This window comes from Mauremys mutica, unplaced genomic scaffold (assembly GCF_020497125.1).
Source record: "Mauremys mutica isolate MM-2020 ecotype Southern unplaced genomic scaffold, ASM2049712v1 Super-Scaffold_100252, whole genome shotgun sequence".
Taxonomy (NCBI): Eukaryota; Metazoa; Chordata; order Testudines; family Geoemydidae; genus Mauremys; species Mauremys mutica.
This window is the reverse complement of record NW_025423296.1, coordinates 96,615-116,666: the sequence shown is the minus strand read 5'-3', so window position 1 is coordinate 116,666 and position 20,052 is coordinate 96,615. Positions and strand designations below refer to the sequence as shown.

General features: G+C 53.5%; 1 protein-coding gene and 2 non-coding genes across 3 annotated transcripts; 2 read left to right on the top strand and 1 right to left on the bottom strand.

Moving 5' to 3' along the window:
- Positions 1–1,737: 1,737 nt before the first annotated feature.
- On the top strand, positions 1,738–1,819 carry TRNAS-GCU. The gene has a single exon. It is a non-coding gene; the product is annotated as a tRNA-Ser (tRNA).
- A 1,870-nt stretch (positions 1,820–3,689) lies between these two features.
- Positions 3,690–3,763, top strand: TRNAT-UGU. Its single transcript has one exon. It is a non-coding gene; the product is annotated as a tRNA-Thr (tRNA).
- Positions 3,764–9,963: 6,200 nt separating this feature from the next.
- On the bottom strand, positions 9,964–11,273 carry LOC123360405 (zinc finger protein 70-like). Its single transcript, XM_045001209.1, has one exon. The coding sequence runs from the start codon at positions 11,085–11,087 to the stop codon at positions 10,545–10,547; it is 543 nt and encodes a 180-aa protein (XP_044857144.1). The 5' UTR covers positions 11,088–11,273; the 3' UTR covers positions 9,964–10,544.
- Between the last annotated feature and the right edge of the window lie 8,779 nt (positions 11,274–20,052).

Below are 20,052 nucleotides of genomic sequence, written 5' to 3'. Positions count from 1 at the left end.
GTCCTTTGCCATTCCCAGACCACAGGTGGTTTTAAAAATGGGGTTTGATTAAACTTCTTAAATGTGGTAAACACCACAGCTTGCACACCCACCAATATAGCTTCTCCCACTGACATAGCTGCCACCTCTTGGGAAGTGGATTAACTACACCCCCAGGAAAACTCTCTCCCATCAGCATAGAGCAGTGGTTCTCAAACTGTGGGTCAGGACCCCAAAGTGGGTCATAACTCTGTTTTAATGGGGTCGCCAGGGCTGGCATTAGACTTGTTGGTGCCTGGGGCTGAAACCAAAAGTCTGAGCCCCACCACCCAGGGCTGAATCCCTCAAGCTCTGGTTTTGCCTTCCCCTAACTGGGGCAGGGCTCAGGCTTTGTTTCCTCTGCCTCTGCTCAGTGGGGAGGGGCTTGGTCCCTCTTTCCAGGGCCATGTAGTAAGTTTTTTTTGGCAGAAGGGGGTTGCAATGAAAGAAAGTTTGAGAAACCCTGGCATAGAGCCTCTGAATATGTCTAGACTTGGCTCCCTGGGGCACTGTGGATGATCAGACACTGAAAGTGCAGCCATGGAGACACCACACACCAGCCTTGCCTAGCAGGCAAGAATCAAACCACTACAGAAAGATGCCTGTTGCTTTCTAACCCATCTCCCTAAGCCCTCAGCCACCACCACTTAACAAAGGAGCTTTTCTACATGATGGTTCTGGTCTCACTGAAGGGTCATTTCCAGTTGTTTGCTCAGACCAGCATTAGGGAAAATGGTGCCCTGGGCAAAGCTTGTATTTTGTCACTTCCCCATTGCCCCTGGACGATCCCCACTCCCCCTTTACCGCTAGCTCCTGCACTCCCAACCCTTGCACCTCCTTCACCCCTAACTCCTGCCCCCTCCGCCCTTAACTCCCTGGGCCACCAGCCATTGCCCCTCTCCTGCAGCCCCTTCACATGGTTCCAGTGCTGGGGGCCCCGCACTTGTTCTCCCTTTCCCTGGGCTTTGGCATCACTAGCCCCTGCTTAGTGAGTAGGGTTCAGTGGTCCCCAAAATGTGGGGCATGACTCCTAGGGGGACACAGAGGAACATTCATGGGGGCACCTCAGGGCCTGAGCCAGCCCCCATGGAGGTAGCAGCACTCAGCCCCACTCTGCCCCAGGTCTTCCCCAACCCCCACCCTCAGCCTGGGGCTCTGGCTCCCTGCTCGGCCTCGACCCCCTTACCCCTGTCTGCACCCCTCTCCCCAGCAAGCAACAGCCCCATTACCAGCCCCGGTTCTTGACCGCGGCTTCCGAGGGGCCACAGCCATGGCTAAGAGGGCACAGTGTGAAATGTTTGGGGACCCCTGGTTTAGGGTGATGTCCTCAATCACTTCTATAAAGTCCAATAAAAGCTATTCCTCACCCACCCACCCACCCAGCCCTCTATCAGGACGGACTAGGTATGTTCTGCTGCCCTTCACTCATGCAGGAAGGATAATAACATTTCATTCCACTCAATCCTAAAGTGATTTGTAACCCACCACCAGCCAAAACTGGTCATTTTGGGAAAGCGGCCCCATCATGCTGCATATCTAGGCAGAGTAGGTGTGTCTGTGCAAACACGGTCTGTTCCTGAAGTCTTTCCCCCATCTCCTCACTAGATGTGAGGGGGGAGCTCATTCAGCCTCTGCTTCCGCTTAGTATTTAAAAACTCCTTATTGTCCCTAGCTCTGCTGGCCTAAGATTTCTCCTCCTGTCTCTTTTTTGCTAGCTCAGATGAGGTGGCCGAGTGGTTAAGGTGATGGACTGCTAATCCATTGTGCTCTGCACGCATGGGTTCGAATCCCATTCTCATTGGATGCATTTAGTCATCACCCCTCCTTTGTAGACAATCATCTCCCCTTTGGTACAATGACAGATCAAACAATGTTGCTTCTTGCAAACAGAAACTCAGAACTCCTTTGCTTTAAATAAAATGTCTAAATCCCAGATTTCTTAAAAAAAAATTCTCTAGTGCTGTATTTCTTAGTTTTTATCTCAAAAGGTAACATCCTCATCATCTCCCCCAAACACCCTGGGACCTGCCCAAATTATTAAAATACCCTCAACCCGAGCAAGACCAGAGCAGTGAACCAGAGCTAGTGTCTAGGCCAAGCTGTTCTGAAGAAGGCAACTCCAACATTTTCTCCCTGCTTCCCTTGGCAAGGTCTGACTGAGAAAACAAAATTCCCCAAACTGAAAATTTTCTGCTGAAAAACCAATACTAGTCTGGTTGGGGTCTTTGGTTTGAAAGTATTATTGTTATTATTCTATTCTGATTTCTGAATCAGTTCAGTTCAGTCTTTGTCCTCCAGGTGTGTTTCCAGCTACTGAATTGTGGCGGAGAGAGGCCAAGTCATGATGTCTCTTCCCCTCTTTCATAGTTTCCTCTGACTTGCTAGGAAGCTCCTTTGCTACGATGTGAGTCAAGCAGTGTCCATTGTCGTTGTGCTATCTCGGAGAAGCCTGCATTGTACACGGTTCCTGGGATAGTCCTTGGGAGTCTCCAGTGCAATGAAACACCCTCGGCTGGCCCGTGTCGGATTAATCAGGGCCATGCGGCTTGGGCTGGAGTAAAGTTGCAGTGTCCGTGTCTGGGCTCAGGCTCAGTCCCCTGCTCTAGGAGCCCAGAAGGGTGGGAGGGAGTTTAGCGAGTGGAAATGGTGAAACCGCATTGAGGGGACTGGACCACTGACCTACCAGCTCTTAACACCCAAACTTTCAGTAACTCTATTGTCAGTGCCTGCGAGTGTAATTTAAACCATAAGAAAAACCACACTGGGCTAGAGCAAACGTCCATCTAGCTCTGAATCTTGTCTTCTGACAGTAGCCAACACCAGGTACACCAAAAGCCACTCCTCGCTGCACCACTAGGAGTTGAACCCAGGATCTCCTGTTCACAAAACAGGTGCTGTAACCAGCTAAGCCCTGGTGCCTGCTGTTACTTAAAAGCATCATGTCTGCCCACACCTGACTCTCTGCCAATCCCCACTGAGCCCTGACAAGCTTTGCTCGTGTTTGGATTCTGTAAAGCAGAGGAGCAGGGGAAGGTTTACTCCCAAGGTGTGTGAGTGATTGTTTGTACAGGTCTACGCTACAAAATTAGGTCGGTGTAACTACATTACTTAGAGGTGTAAAAAATGTAACCCCTCCCCCCCAAGCAATGCAGTTATATCAACCTAATCCTGGTGTAGCTAGCGGCTCAGCTGTCAGAACTTTCTGGAGCTATGAAAGGGGAGGGGCCCAGCCTCTGTAGCAGGAATGCAGGGCAGGCGAGTTCACAGCGGGCATTGTGGGATACTGGAGGTGGCCACTTATGGTGATATAATGACCAGCAGCATTTACACTGACAATTTGTCATTTTAAGTTGGCTGCAAAAAGCTCTAGGCCTCTCGTCGAGGTTGGGATTGAGGGGCACTGGGAATAGGAGGGGCTGTGGGTTGGGACACAGGAGAAGAGTGCCGACCGAGGGAGCATTGTGTGTTTTTCACACAACTGAGCAATATAATGATGCTGAAATAACTTTGTAGTGCAGACCTGGCCAAAGATTCACTCACATACAGCTTGCAAGGAAAACCTCACTTGCTTCTCTGCTTTGCAGAATCCAAACACATGGAAAGCTTGTCAGTCCCCACTGGGGATGGCAGAGAGTCAGGTGTGGGCAGAGAGTGTCCCTTAGCCACAGGCAGGCACCATGGCTTAGCTGGCTAAAGCACCTGTCTTGTAAACAGGAGATCCTGGGTTCAACTCCCAGTGGTGCCTTGTTGAGTACCTTTAGGAGCACCTAGTATTGGCTACTGTCAGAGGACAAAACAGAGAGCTAGATGGACCTTTGGTCCAGTCCAGTATGGTTTAAACTATGTTCACAGGCACTGATAATAAGAGTTGATGAAAGGTTGGGAGTTAAGAGCTGATAAGTCAGTGTTCCAGCCTGTCACAGATGACACCCCTCCCTCTGGGACAGGGGCAGGTCTGGGCTCTCACACCAAATGGCTCATTCTGGCTGCCAGAATCCATGGGCAGCTTGTTTAGTTTACACCCAGGATTGAGTCCTGCTTTGTGCACCGTGTGTGAGAATGAAAATCCTAAACCACCCTTTGAAATAACAAATGCAGCAGGACGTGTTATTGTCTGTGCCCCAAAGCAGACAGACCAATGGAGAAATGCCATTGAGTCCAGGGCAATACTTCACCATTTCCACTGGCTAAACTCCCTCCCAATCTTCTGGGCTCCTAGAGCAGGGGACTGAGCCCGAGCTGAGACACAGGCCTGGTCTACACTAGGCGTTTAAATCGGTTTTAGGAGCATAAAACCGATTTAACGCCAAAACCGTCCACACTAGGAGACACCTTATATCGATTTTAATGGCTCTTTAAACCGGTTTCTGTACTCCTCCCTAACGAGAGGAGTAACGCTAGTATCGGTATTAACATATCAGATTAGGGTTAGTGTGGACGCTGATCGACGGTATTGGCCTCCGGGAGCTATCCCACAGTGCACCAGTGACCGCTCTGGACCGCAATCTGAACTCGGATGCAGTGGTCAGGTAAACAGGAAAAGCCCCGCGAACTTTTGAATATTTCCTGTTTGCCCAGCGTGGAGCTCCGATCAGCACGGGTGGCGATGCAGTCCGAAATCAAAATAAAAAAAGAGCTCCCGCATGGACCATGCGGATGTGATCGCTGTAAGGGCAGGCAAATCCGTTCTATCAGCGCTCCGTTACAGAAGATGAAATTCAGAATCCTTTTTTAAAAATCTCCAGACAGACGCCATAGCAGGGACTCAGCGCACTGCAGCGTGACAAGCGTAACGGAAAGCCAAAGAATCAAATGGATGCTCATGGACTGGAGGACTGAAGCTATCCCACAGTTCCTGCAGCCTCCGAAAAGTATTTGCATTCTTGGCTGAGCTCCAAATGCTTCTAGGGTCAAACACAGTGTCCGCGGGTCAGGGCATAGCTTGGCAATCTACTCACCCACCCCCCACCCACCCCCAGAAGCGAAAGGTAAAACAATCCTCTGACTCTTTTACATGTCACCCTATCTTTACTGAATGCTGCAGATAGACGCGATAGTGCAGCACTCAACACCAACATCCTTGCTCCCCCCCCCCCCCGCCATGGGTGGCTGATGGTACAAAAAGATGGAAATCCATCCTCATCATCAGCCTCAGCTGATGGTACAAAAGGACTGGTAACCGTCCTCGTCATCAGCCTATTGGCCCTAATTTTTTCTGGTGGATGGATGGTGCAATATGGCTGGTAACCATCCTCATCATAGCAACAGGGGGCTGAGCTCCATCAGCCCCCACCCTTCATGTGTAAAGAAAAGATTCAGTTGCCCCTGGACTAGCAGTGGGATGCTGGGCTTCTCTCCTACACACTGCTTAATGTCCTGTCTGGACTATCATAGCAGCTGGAGGCTGCCTTCCACTCATTTCTCACTAACAAGTCAGTGTGTCTTATTCCTGCATTCTTTATTAATTCATCACACAAGTGGGGGGACAATGCTACGGTAGCCAAGAAAGGCTGGGGGAAGAACGGAATCAACAGGTGGGGTTGTTACAGGAGCACCCCCTGTGAATAGCATACAGATCATAATTTCTGCAGGCTCTGACACAGAGCAGCTGTGCTCTCTGGTTCTATGATACGGTGGTTCTCTAGTACACTTGCCTATATTAGGCAGCACTGATTCTATTTTTAGATACCAAAAAGGAGGGATTGACTCAGGGAGTCATTCCCAATTTTTGCTTTTGCGCCCCTGGCTGATCGGCCAGGGGCACTTATGACAGCAGCAAATGGTACAAAACGATGGAAGGTGCAATATGGCTAGTAACCAATCTTGGCTTTTGCGCCCCTGGCTGATCGGCCAGGGGCACTAGCAGCAAATGGTACAAAAGGACTGGTAGCCATGATCATCCTCAGTTCCAATTTATGGAAGGGTTTGGATGGTGCAATATGGCTAGTAACCATCTCTGCTGTCATGCAAAAGCAAAAGCATGCTTCTGTGTAGCGCTGCTGAATCGCCTCTGTGAGCGGCATCTAGTACACATACGGTGAGAGTCACAAACGGCAAAACAAGCTCCATGATTGCCATGCTATGGCATCTGCCAGGGCAATCCAGGGGAAAAAGGCGCGAAATGCTTGTCTGCCGTTGCTTTCCCAGACGGAGTGACTGACGACATTTACCCAGAACCACCCGCGACAATGATTTTTGCCCCATCAGGCACTGGGATCTCAACCCGGAAGTTCCAAGGGGCGGGGGAGGCTGCGGGAACTATGGGATAGCTAGGGAATAGCTACCCACAGTGCAACGCTCCAGAAATCGACGCTAGCCACGGACCATGGACGCACACCACCGATTTAATGTGCTTAGTATGGCCGCGCTCCACCCGATTTTATAAATTCTGTTTTACAAAACCGGTTTATGCAAATTCGGAATAATCCCGTACTGTAGACGTACCCACATACACTGCAACTTTACAGCCCAAGCTGCCTGACCCTGATTAATGTGACAGGGGTCAGCCGTGGGTGCTTCCTTATGTCTACACTGTGATTAAAACACCCAGGGCACCTGTCTTAAAGCCCAGGTCAGCTGACCCAGGCTTATGGGGCTTGGGCTGCAAGACTAAAATTGCAGTGCAGACATATAAGCACTAGATTTGCCTTTTTACAATCATCCGAGACCTCCCCCAATCGCCATGAGTTTTCAAAGATAATGATCAATGGCTCTGCAATCACATCTGCCAACTCCCTCCGGACCCTCAGATGCATTAGATCCAGAACCAAGGACTTGGTCATGTCCAGCTTTTCTAAATAGTCCTTAATTTGTTCTTTCACCACTGAGGGCTGCTCACCTCCTCCCCATACTATGCTGCCCGTGTCTGTGAAGACCGAGGCAAAAAAAAAAAAAAAAAGCATTGAGCACTTCAGCTTTATCCACATCATCTGTCCCTAGGTTGCCTGCCCCATTCAATAAGGGTCCCACACTTTCCCTGACCACCTTCTTTTTGCTAACACACCTACGTAGAAATTGACTTTGAAGCTAATCAAAATAAGTTCCATTTGAAATACAAATCATTCAAATCGATTCTGGGTCAGTTTTCTCCTCTACTCTATTTCTCACACACATTCCCTCACCCCAACCTTTGGAGTGAGGTTTTACAGCCGGACATTTTAGGCCAAGGGGGGTAAATTACATCAAAGAAGCTTTTCAGGATTAGCCCCCATTTCCTACATTACTAACAAAAAGAAAAACAAGACAAGTTTTATTTCTCCAGTATAATTCAGTTGATCACACAATTAAGTCTCTTCTCCGTTAAAGAGTAACTTCGTGTTTAATTTCATTTTCATTGGTAATAATAAATCCTCAACAATTAAAGAATTCTCTCATATATGGCAGTTTTCCTTCAATCCCCCTTTCCACCAGTGAACCGTTGAGTACAGTTGTGGTTAGGGATTAGATCGGGGTGAGCAAATTTTTTGGCCCGAGGGCCACATCTGGGTATGGAAATTGTATGGGGCCATGAATGCTCACGAAATTGGGGGTTGGGGTATGGGAGGGGGTGAGGGCTCTGCCTGGGGCAGTGGGCTCTGGGGTGGAGCCAGACATGAGTTCAGGGTGTGGGAGAGGGCTCCGGGCTTGGACAGGGGATTGGGGTGGGGCGAGGGAGGAGAGGTTGGCGGGGGAGGAGGGTGCTCCAGGCTGGGACTGAGGGGGTAGGAGAGTGGGAGGCTGGGGCAAGGGAGGGGGTCAGTCTCCGGTTGTCGCTTACCTCAAACAGCTCCTGGGAGCAGCACCACGTCCCCGCTCTGGCTCCTACACGGAGGCATGGCCAGGCAGCTCCCAGTGGATGCAGTTCCCAGACAATGGGAACTGTGGAGGTGGTGCTTGGGGTGGGGGCAGTGTGTGGAGCCCCCTGGCTGCCCTTATGTGTAGGAGTTGGAGGGGGGACATGCCAGTGCTCCCAGGAGCCGCACGGAGCCACAGCACATGCGGAGCGGGGCAAGCCCCCGACCCGCTCCCCGGCTGGAGTGTCAGAATGTGGCAAGCCCTAGAGCCTGCTCCCCAGTGGCTGGATTAAATGTCTGAAGGGCCGGATGCGGCCCCCTGGCCGTAGTTTGCCCACCCCTGGATCAGATATAGTCCTGGATCAGAATCTCTGTAAAATAACAGAGATGAGGTTCCTATTAAAAATGCAGCCATCTCACATACAACACTGATTTCGTCCTACACACAGTTCCATCACCCACAAATGGTGAGTTCAACAAAAACACCACTTCTGTTTCCTCCACATCTACATCATTATGGACAGTGTCGTGGGGTTGATACATCCTGTCACAGGGTGTGTGGCCATGTATGGAAGAAGGCAGGGATTTGGGTGGGGCGGAGAAATCTGTCCCCTGGGTCAAGACAGCTTGTCTTCAGGTGGTGACTCCATCCAGTGGTGGGTGCAGTGTGGGGAAGAGGGACCTGGGACCACCCTACTCCACCAGGTCCTGACCCAGGGCCTTGAGGAACCAATACTCCTGTGTCCAGGGTTGATCTCTCACTGCAACAGTCCCGTTCCCTGAGTCACTTCCCACCCTTACGTCCAGAGTCGGTAATGTCCCGGCATCCAGCATCGCATCCTTGGCGGTCAACTGGGTGTCTGCAGGGGCCTCAGGGTGGCTGGATGGTGCAGCCTGGGGGTCCAGCAGTTTCCTGGCAGGAGCCCACAACATAGGTTTGTTCTCCTCCTCAGTCCACCCAGGCTGAGCTGAGCTGCTCCCTTTTATACTCCGTCTCCAGTCAGCGCATGCCCAGAGAGGGGGAGGGGGTGTGGCCTCTTCAGCCCACATGGCGCAGTTAACCCTAGCAGTGCCAGTTCAAGGTTGATACACCTCATCACAGACAGCATTTCCCAAATGTTGGGATTAGCTAGGAGATCTCTTCAGGAGTAACCCCCTGTAGGGACTGGGTCACAAATACCTTGGGAACCAAATACCTGGGCATTTTGCCTAGTTCCAAGTCACTTACTGTGGAATTCTATCCCTGGATCATCTGACATAATATTGACTTAAACAATCGAACTACCCTGTGACCATGTGCACTTACTTCCATCGGTTACATGGTTTGGGGTCTGCTGCTGTTCACCTTTTCAGACTGGAGGTTTAAAACCAGACTGTTTCTCTGATAATATGTCCAGCAGCTTGGAGTATTCTCTCCTATTGACTGAACTGCATTTGAATTTTCTCCATGTCACCATGCAGGGATAGGGGAAAAAACAAACCTAAAGTAAAGAATGATGGTCATTTGGCTGAAATTTCCCAGTAAATCTGAGCTACAATCTGTCAAACACCACGAACATGCAGTTATATGACCAAGGAGCCTTCATGAAAGATGGAAAACTCATATCACAGAGAGGTAGAAGACACTTTCATTTTAATTTAAAGTGAAATTCCAGACTAGGTTACATCTGATGTCTCAGAATCAGGATGAGAAATTCTCCCATGAGTCACTGAAACCTGCTTCACCCAGAGCTGTCTCATTAGTGTTATTTACAGAAGTTTTAGCACCTTCATAACGGGTGGAAAAAACAGCCGACCTCTCCAGAAGTGGCTTTGCCAATAGAGGGAAAAGGGGATTTGAACAGTGCTTGGGATCCATTTGAAATCCCTTCCAAGTCTGTGACACTTTCACCTCCTGCCAGACTGACTGATTTAGGATCAAAGACGTCCAAGCACCATTCCCAAGTGACAGCCAAGAACATGACCTCACCGGACACGTTGGGAAGTGAAGGAATACGAAGGGGTGAACTCTGCATGGCTCAGGCACAAGGTAACAGTTCTGGGGTGATGGGGTGACTCAGAGATTCCACCCTTCCCCATCTCCTTCCAGTGTCACAGAGCCTAAAATGACACTTATTTCCCTGACACTGCTCCAGCTCTTCATCATATTTAAATATATTTAAATGAGAAAAAAAGTCAAAATAACTGCTGTTCTGCACAATCCAGGGTAATGTGACAACTGGGAATGAGAAAATCTGTCCTCAAAGAGGAATGTGGCAACTCGAACAATAACTTTGCACTGGGAGGAGGATACAAATGTGAAACTCCAGGTTTGTTAAGACAAGGAAATGTGACGGTGGTTAGGTCAGATCAGGAGGAAATGTGCAAGATAGCTCCACCTACTTTCCATTGCCCTCGTCTTTAGTGCAAGAATAGTTATCAGAAAAGTGAACTCAAGCTAGCTAACTCCATGGCAACCATAGTGATGAGGCCCAGGTAGATTTTATCTCAACGTAAATGGTTGAAGACACTCCCTATCTCCCTCACCTGGGGTGACGGACATTCCTGGTAGAAAGGACACCCACTCCCATGACTCGCAGGACAATGGAGTTGATAGAAAGGACCACAGGATCCACCCCAAAGATGGGCGAGCTTCAAAACTGGGCAACTCATGTGTGGGAGCTGAGGGACCACAATGTGCAAAAGATGCAAATACCTTAATAGTTACTATCTGGGAACTGTCAAAAGAATTAAAGAAAAAATCTTCTCACAGCTCTAGAGAAGGTTTTTATGAAGTTTATCTCCTTTACGGATTCTCTGATGTTTAGAAAGGCCTGAGCTATGACTGAAGCTTTTCCCACACTCGCAGCATTCATAGGGTCTCTGCCCGGTGTGGATTCTGTAATGTGTAATAAGGGTTGAGTTCCGAGAGAAGCTTTTCCCGCACTCACTGCATTCATAGGGTTTCTCTCCCGTGTGGACTCTCTGATGAGAGATAAGGGAGGAGAGATGAGTGAAACGTTTCCCGCACTCACTGCATTCATAGGGTGTCTCTCCTGTGTGGATCCTCTGATGCATAGTAAGGTTTGAGCTCCGAGAGAAGCTTTTCCCACATTCACAACATTCGTAGGGTCGCTTTCCCGTATGCGTTGTCTGATGGGAGATAAGGGAGGAGAGGTGAGTGAAACTTTTCCTGCACTCACGGCATTCATAGGGTCTCTCTCCTGTGTGGATCCGCTGATGTATAGTAAGGTTTGAGCTCCGAGAGAAGCTTTTCCCACACTCACAACATTCATAGGGTCGCTCTCCCGTGTGCATTGTCTGATGAGAGATAAGGGCTGATCTCTGAGTGAAGCTTATCCCGCACTTACAGCATTTGTAGGGTCGCTCTCCCGTGTGGATTCTCTGATGAGAGATAAGGGTATATCTCTGAGTGAAACTTTTCCCGCACTCACGGCATTCATAGGGTTTGTCTCCTCTGTGTATTCGCTGATGCCTACTAAGGACTGAGGTACGATTGAAGCTCTTCCCACACTCACAGCATTCGTAGGGTCTCTCTTTCGTGTGGATTATCTCATGTCGAATAAGGGCTGAGCGGTAATTGAAGTTTTTCCCACACTCACTGCATGTAGTCTCTCTCTTTTCCCTGAGGATTTTCTCCTGGGATGTAGTTTCCTTGAGGTCCCTGTGAGTTCCCTGACAATTAATGGGTTCATCCACTCTCTCCTCTGAGTGGTTTCCCTGCTCTCTCTCTGGTCTGGGGTAACTTTCACCAGCTTTTCCCTGCTCACGGGGGTTGGACACGCTCCCTTTGGATCTTCGCAGTAATTCCCCATGCGCTTCGGCGAGCTCAGCATCTTCCTGGTGAGGATTCTGCTCCTCGCTCTCCCTCACCACCCCATCACCTGCTAGAAGGGAGGAGAAATCTCAGAATTGGGGATGGAAAGGCAGAGAACAAACCCAAGTAAGTGCTGAGGACATAGAAAATAAAAATCGGGGACTGAATTCCCCCAAACTCATCCCCATAGAGGACAGTGGAGGGGATCAATTCTGCTCCCCACCCAGGACTGGCCTTTAGGGGGGGCCGTACAGGTGCCCCACCCAAGGGGGTGCCGGGCACAGGGTTTGGATTCCCGCCTGACCTGCTGCCGAGAGGCTCGCTGGGCTGATGAAAGCGGCATGGGGAGCAGATAAGCAGCAGCGTGGGGGAGTGGGAGAGAGCCGAGCTGCAGGGGGCAGTTGGACGACCAGCCGTCAGAGCCAGGTGACTGCTCTGGAGCGGAGGGGCCCCTCTCCGCCCTGCTCCACGTGTGCAGCTGCTGCTGTTCCTGTCCCCCCAGGGCTGTGTGGGGCGGGGGAGCAGCAGTCCAGTGGGGGAGCGAGCAGCAATGCCAGCTGCTTTGTGCATCTAGGTCAGGTTCCCCACTTGGGTGCAGGAGGATGCAGGGGTTAGGGGCAAAGGGGGCACAGTGCAGGGGCTGGGGGCTCAGGAGGGGGCAGGGGTTGGAGTGCAGGGGGGCAGAAGTTAGGATTGAAGGGGGTGTAGGGATTAGGGGTGCAGGAGGGGGAGAAGGCATTTGGGGCAAAGGGGGCACAGTGCAGGGGCTGGGGGCTCAGGAGGGGGCAGGGGTTGGGGTGCAGGGGGCAGGGTTTGGGGTGAAGGGGGTATGCACCATGCAGGGGTTCAGGGTGCAGGAGGGAGGTGCAGGGGGTAGGAGTGAAGGGGGCACAGTCCTGGGCTTAGGGGCACAGGAGGAAGGGGTTGGGGTGAAAGGGCACAGTGCAGGGCTTAGGGGCACAGGAGGGGGCAGGGGTTGGGAGGGGCTGGAGGGGGCAGAAGTTAGGAGTGAAGAGGGAGCAGGTATTTGGAGCGAAGGGGGCACAGTGCAGGGGCTGGGGGAAGGGAGGGTGAGGAGCCTGGGGAGCCCATGGGGGACAGAGGGAAGGGGGGGTGCCACGCCCATGGGAGCCAGGGGCACCAAAATGCAAGTTTGCCCAGGGTGCCATTTCCCCAAGGCCGGCCCTGCCCACATCCCATCCAAACACTCAGTAGGAAGGGAGGGAGCTCCAGCCAAGCTGTCAGTCATCATCTGTAGGAAGCCAGGAGTGAGATCTGCTGGGGACTGTCCTGAGCTCACAGAGTCTGTGTGGGGAATCCCAGCCGGTTCTCTCAGGCACTGACAGTTTCTGGGTTGATTTCATGTTTCCTCACCTGTCCAGGGACTTCTCAGGATCTCGCTTTCCTCTGAACCCTGGAGATCCAGGACCCACGGCTCTTCCCCTCCTTCCAGCTGGGAGATCACGTAGGGTTTGGAAACTGGAAACCCTGCTCAAGGGAAAGAAAACAAGGGAGGCAGGAGGGTACTTTGCCCACCTCTGGTATAGATGGTGACTAAACTTAAACCTCTGCGAACCAGGAAATGAGAAGTTAATATAAACGCCCCCCCTCCAATGCAACCTTCACTTTCCCCCAACCCTTAACCCTGCAGCTGGCAAGAACCACTGAGGATGGTTCTGTGTGGGCCGTGCAAAGGTTAACCAACTGCCACAGGGACTCAGGTGTTCAGCTCAATGCAGCAGTAACGGGATGAATTCTGTGGTCTGTGGTATAAAGGACGTCAGAGTAGATGACCTAATAGTCACATCTGGCCTTCAAAGCTATGAACCTATAATCGATCTGAGGAAAGACTAAGAATGTGCCACTGTCTGTGCTGTGTTCACAGGTGGGAATCCCAGCATCTAACCGCATGCCTCCAGCTGTGTGCACGGGGCCAGCTGACGGAGGGATGGGTTGCAGCAGCTGGGCAGAACTGTGCCTGTGCAATGCAGAGAGGTGCATGTGAAACTTGGGGGGCCAGTTCTGCCTCAGTTCTGTGCTGAGTGTTGTAGGCTGTGTCAGCAAAGGTGGCCAAGGGCGTGTGCTTGCCATGGGGGTTGTCAGCACCCTGGCGGCGTATGTTCGAGTGATCTGTGGGGCTTAGTGAGGGGAAGCAGTGACTCAAAAGGAAAACGCAGGCTGAGGGCAAAGAGGTGGTAACACTGCGAGTCTCAGCTGGTCTGTGTGCAGGAGGTTCAGCACTGGAGAGCAGGCCAGGGGGAGGAAGCTTCTATTTGCTATGACGGAGACGAACCCGAATATTATCTTAGCAAAGAGAAGTCGTGAGACTTGCTGCTGCACTGCTCTGTTCCCAGAGCGCTCTGTAACCGGGGAGGGGAGAGGGCTAGTGTGTGTCTCTCTGGCATGTTGGGGTGATGCTGAAACAGGGCAGAGCAGAGGTGGCATTGTGGGGGTGCCATGAACCTTAACTCTTCATTTCCCCTTCTAAGAACGGAGGGGACGGGAATCCTTACCCAGCGAGGTCACATTCTCATAGTTCTCCTGCATGACGTCTCTGTAGAGGGCTCTGAGTGGGGTCCAGCAGAGCCCACTCTTCCCTGGTGAAATGCACAGCCACCTCCTGGAAGGTCACCGGCCCCTGAAAGAGCAAGAGTCCAACACCTGCTGCCCCACTAGTCATGGAGGAAAGGAACCAATCAAATGGAAGCTCTGAGACAGAGACAGTCAGCACAGTCCTATCCCCACACTGCTGAGAGCAGCCGGGGGGCACCACGGTGAGAGAACAAAGAGAGACCCCTTGTCTCTGCCAGCAGATCCATCACACGGCTACGAGCCAGCGGCTGATCCAGCCCCATGGCAGGAACCCAACACCCTCCCCACTGCCAGCAGCTGGATGTGAGGGGCCAGGACATCTTCCCTACACCTCCCTGGTGGGTGCCCCCTTTCCATGTCACACCAGCCCCTGGCTCGCAGGCTGAGGGGTTCGGCACTGGAAGTCTGGTCAGTTTTCCCAGCCCCGCCCAGGGGGTTGCTTTGTCTGCTTCCTGTTTCACAAATTAGGGAATTTTCTCCCCCAACACCCAAGCCTTTGTTCTGAGGATCTAGGCCCCCGTTAAACAAGTCCCAGGAGGTTTGTCACACTCTGTCCCCTCCCTCTCCTCACCCAGCGGATTCCCTGCCCCCCCCAGACCTAACTCCCCAGAAGTTGCCACCTCTTCAGTGTTTCCTGCCCCTCCCCCTCCAGCAGGACCCCACCAGCCGCCCCCCAATAACCCGACCTGAGCTGGCTCCACTGCGGCCAGAGCAGCCCCCGCCCGGCCCGGAGGGGTTAATGTCGGGCTGCCCCCGCACAGACCCCGCTGGGGAAGCAGCAGCTGCTCCGCTCCCCGCTCCCGATGGAGGCAGCAGCGTCTGGTCTCTCCGGAGCTGCCGGGGGCTGATGCTCCCGGTTCTGTGCGCTCCCGGCTCCGGCCTCCTTCCCCCACTGCTCCCAGCTGCCCCAGCCCCTTCCTGTGCCCTGCAACCCCCCCGCTCAGGCTGCAGCGCTCGCCGGGATCCAGCTGACCCCTCTGCTGAGCCGGGCACCGCAGGGCGGGGGAGGGGGGGGGTGGAGCTGCTGCACCAGCCCCGCCCCCGCTTTTCCCCTGGGGAGCCCCGGCCCCTCTCCTGCCCCCTCCGGGCTGAGGCGGGTCCCGCTTCCCCGCGGGTCCCAACCCCCCTGCGAGGGGCCCGGGGGCGGGGCCAGGCCCGGGGAGGAGGCGCTCCTCCCCCACCTGGCCCCCGCCCCTGTGTGTGGCAGCGGGGCCATGGCCGGGGCCGGGGGCAGCGCGTGGGGCGGGGACACGCGTGGGGCGGACACGCTCCTGCCGGGCGGGGTCGGGGCCGGGGGCTGTTCGGGGCCGGTTATTACGGGGGGGTCACAAGCCCCCCCCGGCACTGCCGCTCCCCGGGAACAGGCGGGGGGGGCGGGGCCGGGGGGAGGGAGGAGCGGTGGGGGGCGGGTCAGGCTGGCCCCGGGAACCTCCCTTACCTGGGCTGGAGAGGGCGGAAGCGCCCCCGGGGCAGGCTGGGAAATGTAGTTTATCGCGCTCCCTGGACAGGAAGTGACGTAGGCGAGGGAGGCGGAGCCGGACTGCGAACTCGCGCGGGGCCGTTGGCGCCTCTCCCGGAGCCAGAGAAGAGTTTTGTGTCTCCCGGCTCTGGGCATGCGCAGATCGGGGGCGGGGCGGAGTGTGATCAGCTGCTGGGTGAGCGCCGCGCGCTGCTCTATTGTGAGCCGGGAGCCCGGGCGGGGCAGCGGGGGGGCTGGGAAAGGGGCGGGGGGGGGAAGTGTCGGTGCAGCCCCGACATGGCTGGGGGGGGGGGGGAGCCGGTGACCCCCGAGGAGCGGGGAGAGAACGGGGGGGGCTGAGATCCCCTCGGATTTACCGCTGCCCCCCCGTGGGGACCCCCCGCCCCCCCCCGCCCTGCCCCCTTTCTCCCTAGAGAGCCACGAGCAGCCCCCAGGGTGACCCCCCTCCCCCCACCCCTGAGAAGTTCCCTGCCCCCCCCGATTGTGCCCCATTTTCTCTCCCCTTCGCCAGTGTCCAGCTCTCCCTGGGGCTGGGGGGGCTCTGGGGGTGTCTGGGCCCCTGGCCAGGGACTCTGGGGACTGGGGGCCAGGGAAGATCTGGCAGGACCCTGGCTGGGGGTGTCTGGGGCCCCGGCTGTGGGGTCTGGGCTCTGGGTACTGGGGGGTGTCTGGGGGCTGCTGCTAACCCTGATCCTGCTCCCGGATCAGTTTGTGCCACAATCCTGGCTCCAAGCGCGGCCAGGCAGCCCCCAGCCAGGCCCACTCACCCTGGTAACTTTCTATCCACTTACCAAACACTGTCAGGTGAAATCACAGATTTTGCTTTTCTCCCCTCTTGAAAACTGCAGGAACTTCTGGTCCCGCAGGGAATATTCATGCCCCCCCCCCCCAGTCCTTGTCCTAGATCCGGGGGGTGAGGCAGGTGAGAAGGGGGCTAGAAATGCCACACAATGGTCTCTTCCACAGCGTTCTGGACTCATTCTTCCTGAAATCTGGTTTCATTGAGACCATCGTTAATCCAGAGTCACTGCATGGAAAGACAAGGAGTGACTCCAGATGGACAGTGGGGCAAATGAGATCAGCAGAGCTGCTCTCCCCAGAGAGCTAAAGGAGGGAAGCTGCTCAAAGGCTCAGTCCCTCTCTGCTCAGGATATTGGGGTTCAGCTTCCTGGGTCAGATGCTGCAGCCTCCATTGTGATCTGGGAGACCAGGCTTAGCAGCTGCTGCTCCCCCAGTGGGGCCTCTCTGCTGGGAAGTGACCTTAATTAAAGCTTCTTTTCTGCCCTGCCAAAGTGATGACTTTCTCCGCTCGTCCTAGCCCCCTAGGGCAGCCCTGGGCCCTGTTAATACAAATTCTCCCACAGACTCCAGGTAACAGACCTCAGGAAAAGTGCTGGGGACTGGCAAGAAAGTGACTCTGCACAAACAGCCCCCTCCCCCCCATTTCTCCTCCCATTAGTAGTTGCCAGGAGAAAATCCAGCCCTGGGAGATCAAAGCCTCCAGGAATGGGACTGTCCCAGCCAGAGGGGCAGGCAGAGAGGACTGGGGAAGGAGACACTGAAAGGGGCAGTGGGAGAAATGAGTGGGGGGAGAGATTTCCAGCTCTCTAGTCCACCCAGACACATGTATTGCAGCATCCCTGGGCAGAACCACTTTCCAGTGAACAAGAAAAGGCTCAGACAGAGGAGAAACCAGTTCTTGACTCCATATTCCCCCTGCTGGGGTGTGGCTGCCCTGGGGTCACTGTCTGAGGGAATCCCCCACGGTGACTCCTTTGGTTCTGCTCTTTTCTAGCCTTGTGTTCAGAGACTTTGTTACGGGGTGAGGGGAGGGAGAAGGGAGGTTAAAAATGTCTCTGTGGGCTTAGCCTGGCAGGAGGGGCCAGGTCTACACTGTAATTAAAGAGATCAAGCATGTTCCCAGCATGGCAGAGTCTACGATGTCTGTGTGCAGGGAAAGGGCCTGGGGGACTCGTGATGTGAAATTAACTAAAGCCTGTTCTGAAACCTCCACAACTGCCCTTCTTGCCCTGCCAGGCTGCAGAATGACGTCCATGTTTTCTCCAGCTCATCCCATCCTCCCATGACACAGGGAAGAGAAATGGCTGCAGTGGAGCCAGCTCAGGTAGGGATTATTTTTTTGAGAGGGGGTTGGTGAGTTCCTACAGGATGGAGAGGGACAGCAGATACACCGGAGATGGGAAGGTTTGCACAGTCTGGTTTGGAGGTTGGAGCGGGGCAGGAAATGCACAGGGTGGAGAAAGGGAGGAGGGCAGCGTGTGACAAACCTGCTGGGAGTAGTTTAATAAGTGGCCTAGATTCTAGGAACAGACCCATGAGGTTCGGAGGTGTAAATGCTCTAGTTTGTGGAGCAGAAAATAACCCACGTGAATGGGGCTGGGAAAACTGACCAGACTCATAGTGCTGGAGCCTGACCCGACTAACCAGTGGCTGCTGTGAGATATGAAGGGGGCACCCACCAGTGAGGGTTAGGGGAGATTCCCCTCCCTTCATATCCAGCTCCTCACAATGAGGAGGGTGTTGGGCTTCCTACCAGGGATCTCTCCCTGGTCCCTGCTAGGGGCTCCCTCTCCTCTATCAGTCTGTGGCTAGTAGGTATGTGATGGATCTGCTGGGAGAGATAAGGGGCTCTCTCTTTGTTTCCGGGATGCTCTGAGCAGGGTGGGGGTGGGACTTTGTTGACTGCAATCCACCCAGGGCTTCCCTTTGATGGGCTCCTCTCCTCACAAATAGTGGGGCTGTGAATGGGGCAGCAGGTATTGAGTGTTGGACTCTTGCTCTTTCAGGGGCCGGTAGCCTTCGAGGAGGTGGCTGTGTATTTCACCAGTGAAGAGTGGGCTCTGCTGGACCCCACTCAGAGAGCCCTCTACTGGGATGTCATGCAGGAGAACTATGAGAATGTGACCTCACTGGGTAAGGGTTACTGTCCCCTCGGTTCTTGGAAGGGGAAATGGAGAGAGAAGGTTTACGCCAGCCCCACAATGCCGCCTCTACTCTGCCCTGTTTCAGCATCACCCCAATATGCCAGTGACACACACACTACCAGAGACCCTCCCCTGCTGCAGAACACTTTGGGAACAGAGCACAGGAGCCATATTGCACAATGTCAAATATCTCCTGTTTGCTCAAGTAAAACTCAGGTTTAAGTGCAGCATAATCAACAGAAGCTTCCTAGAGGTCACCAGATGAAATTAATAGGCAGCAGGTTTAAAGAAAATAAAAGGAAGTTGTTCTTCACGCAGCGCACAGTCAACTTGTGGAACTCCTTACCTGAGAAGGTTGTGAAGGCTAGGACTACAACAGCGTTTAAAAGAGAACTGGATAAATTCATGGTGGTTAAGTCCATCAATGGCTATTAGGATGGGTAAGAAATGGTGTCCCTAGCCTCTGTCTGTCAGAGGATGGAGATGGATGGCAGGAGAGAGATCACTTGATCATTGCCTGTTAGGTTCACTCCCTCTGGGGCATCTGGCATTGGCCACTGTCGGTAGACAGGATACTGGGCTAGATGGACCTTTGTATCTGACCCGGTACGGCCGTTCTTATGTTATGTATGTATGTGTCCATTTGGTGCAAGGAGCTCCTGGCCCTCAGAGACCGTGTGGAGGCTTTGGAGGCCAGGGTGTTGGAACTGGAGGAGCTAAGGGGGGCAGAGAAGTATGTTGATGAGGCTTTCCGGGACACTATAGAATTGCCCCAACTCCGGTCAGACAGCCCCCTGCACTGTTGAGGAGGATGAAAGGCCCAGGGAATGAGAGCAGTCAACGGGAGCAGAGGGAAAGCTTCTCATAGTTGGGACCCTCACCCCAACACTATCTGGAAGAACCTCTTGCACTGAGGTTTCCTCACCGGGGGGAGGGAACTCCACTCATTAAGAAAAGGCAGCTGTTAGTAATGGGAGATTCGATCATTAGAAACAAGGATATCTGGGTTTGTGATGACCGGGAGAACCGTATGGTGACTTGCCTGCCTGGTGCGTAAGTTGCGGATTTCTCAAGGCATCTAGATAGATTTATGTGTAGTGCTGGGGAGGAGCCAGTGGTCATGGTACATTTAGATACCAATGACATAGGGAAGGGTAGGTGAGACGTCCTGGAGGCCAAATTTAATCTGCTAGGAAAGAGACTGAAATCCAGGACCTCTATGGTGGCATTCTCAGAAATGCTCCCAGTTCCACGCGCAGGGTCAGGTAGGCAGGCAGAGCTTCGGAGTCTCAATGCGTGGATGAGATGATGGTGTAGAGAGATGGGGTTTAGATTTATTAGGAACTGGGGAAACTTTGGGGATGGGGGAGCCTATACAGGAAGGATGGGCTCCACCTAAACCAAAGTGGATCCAGACTGCTGGCACTT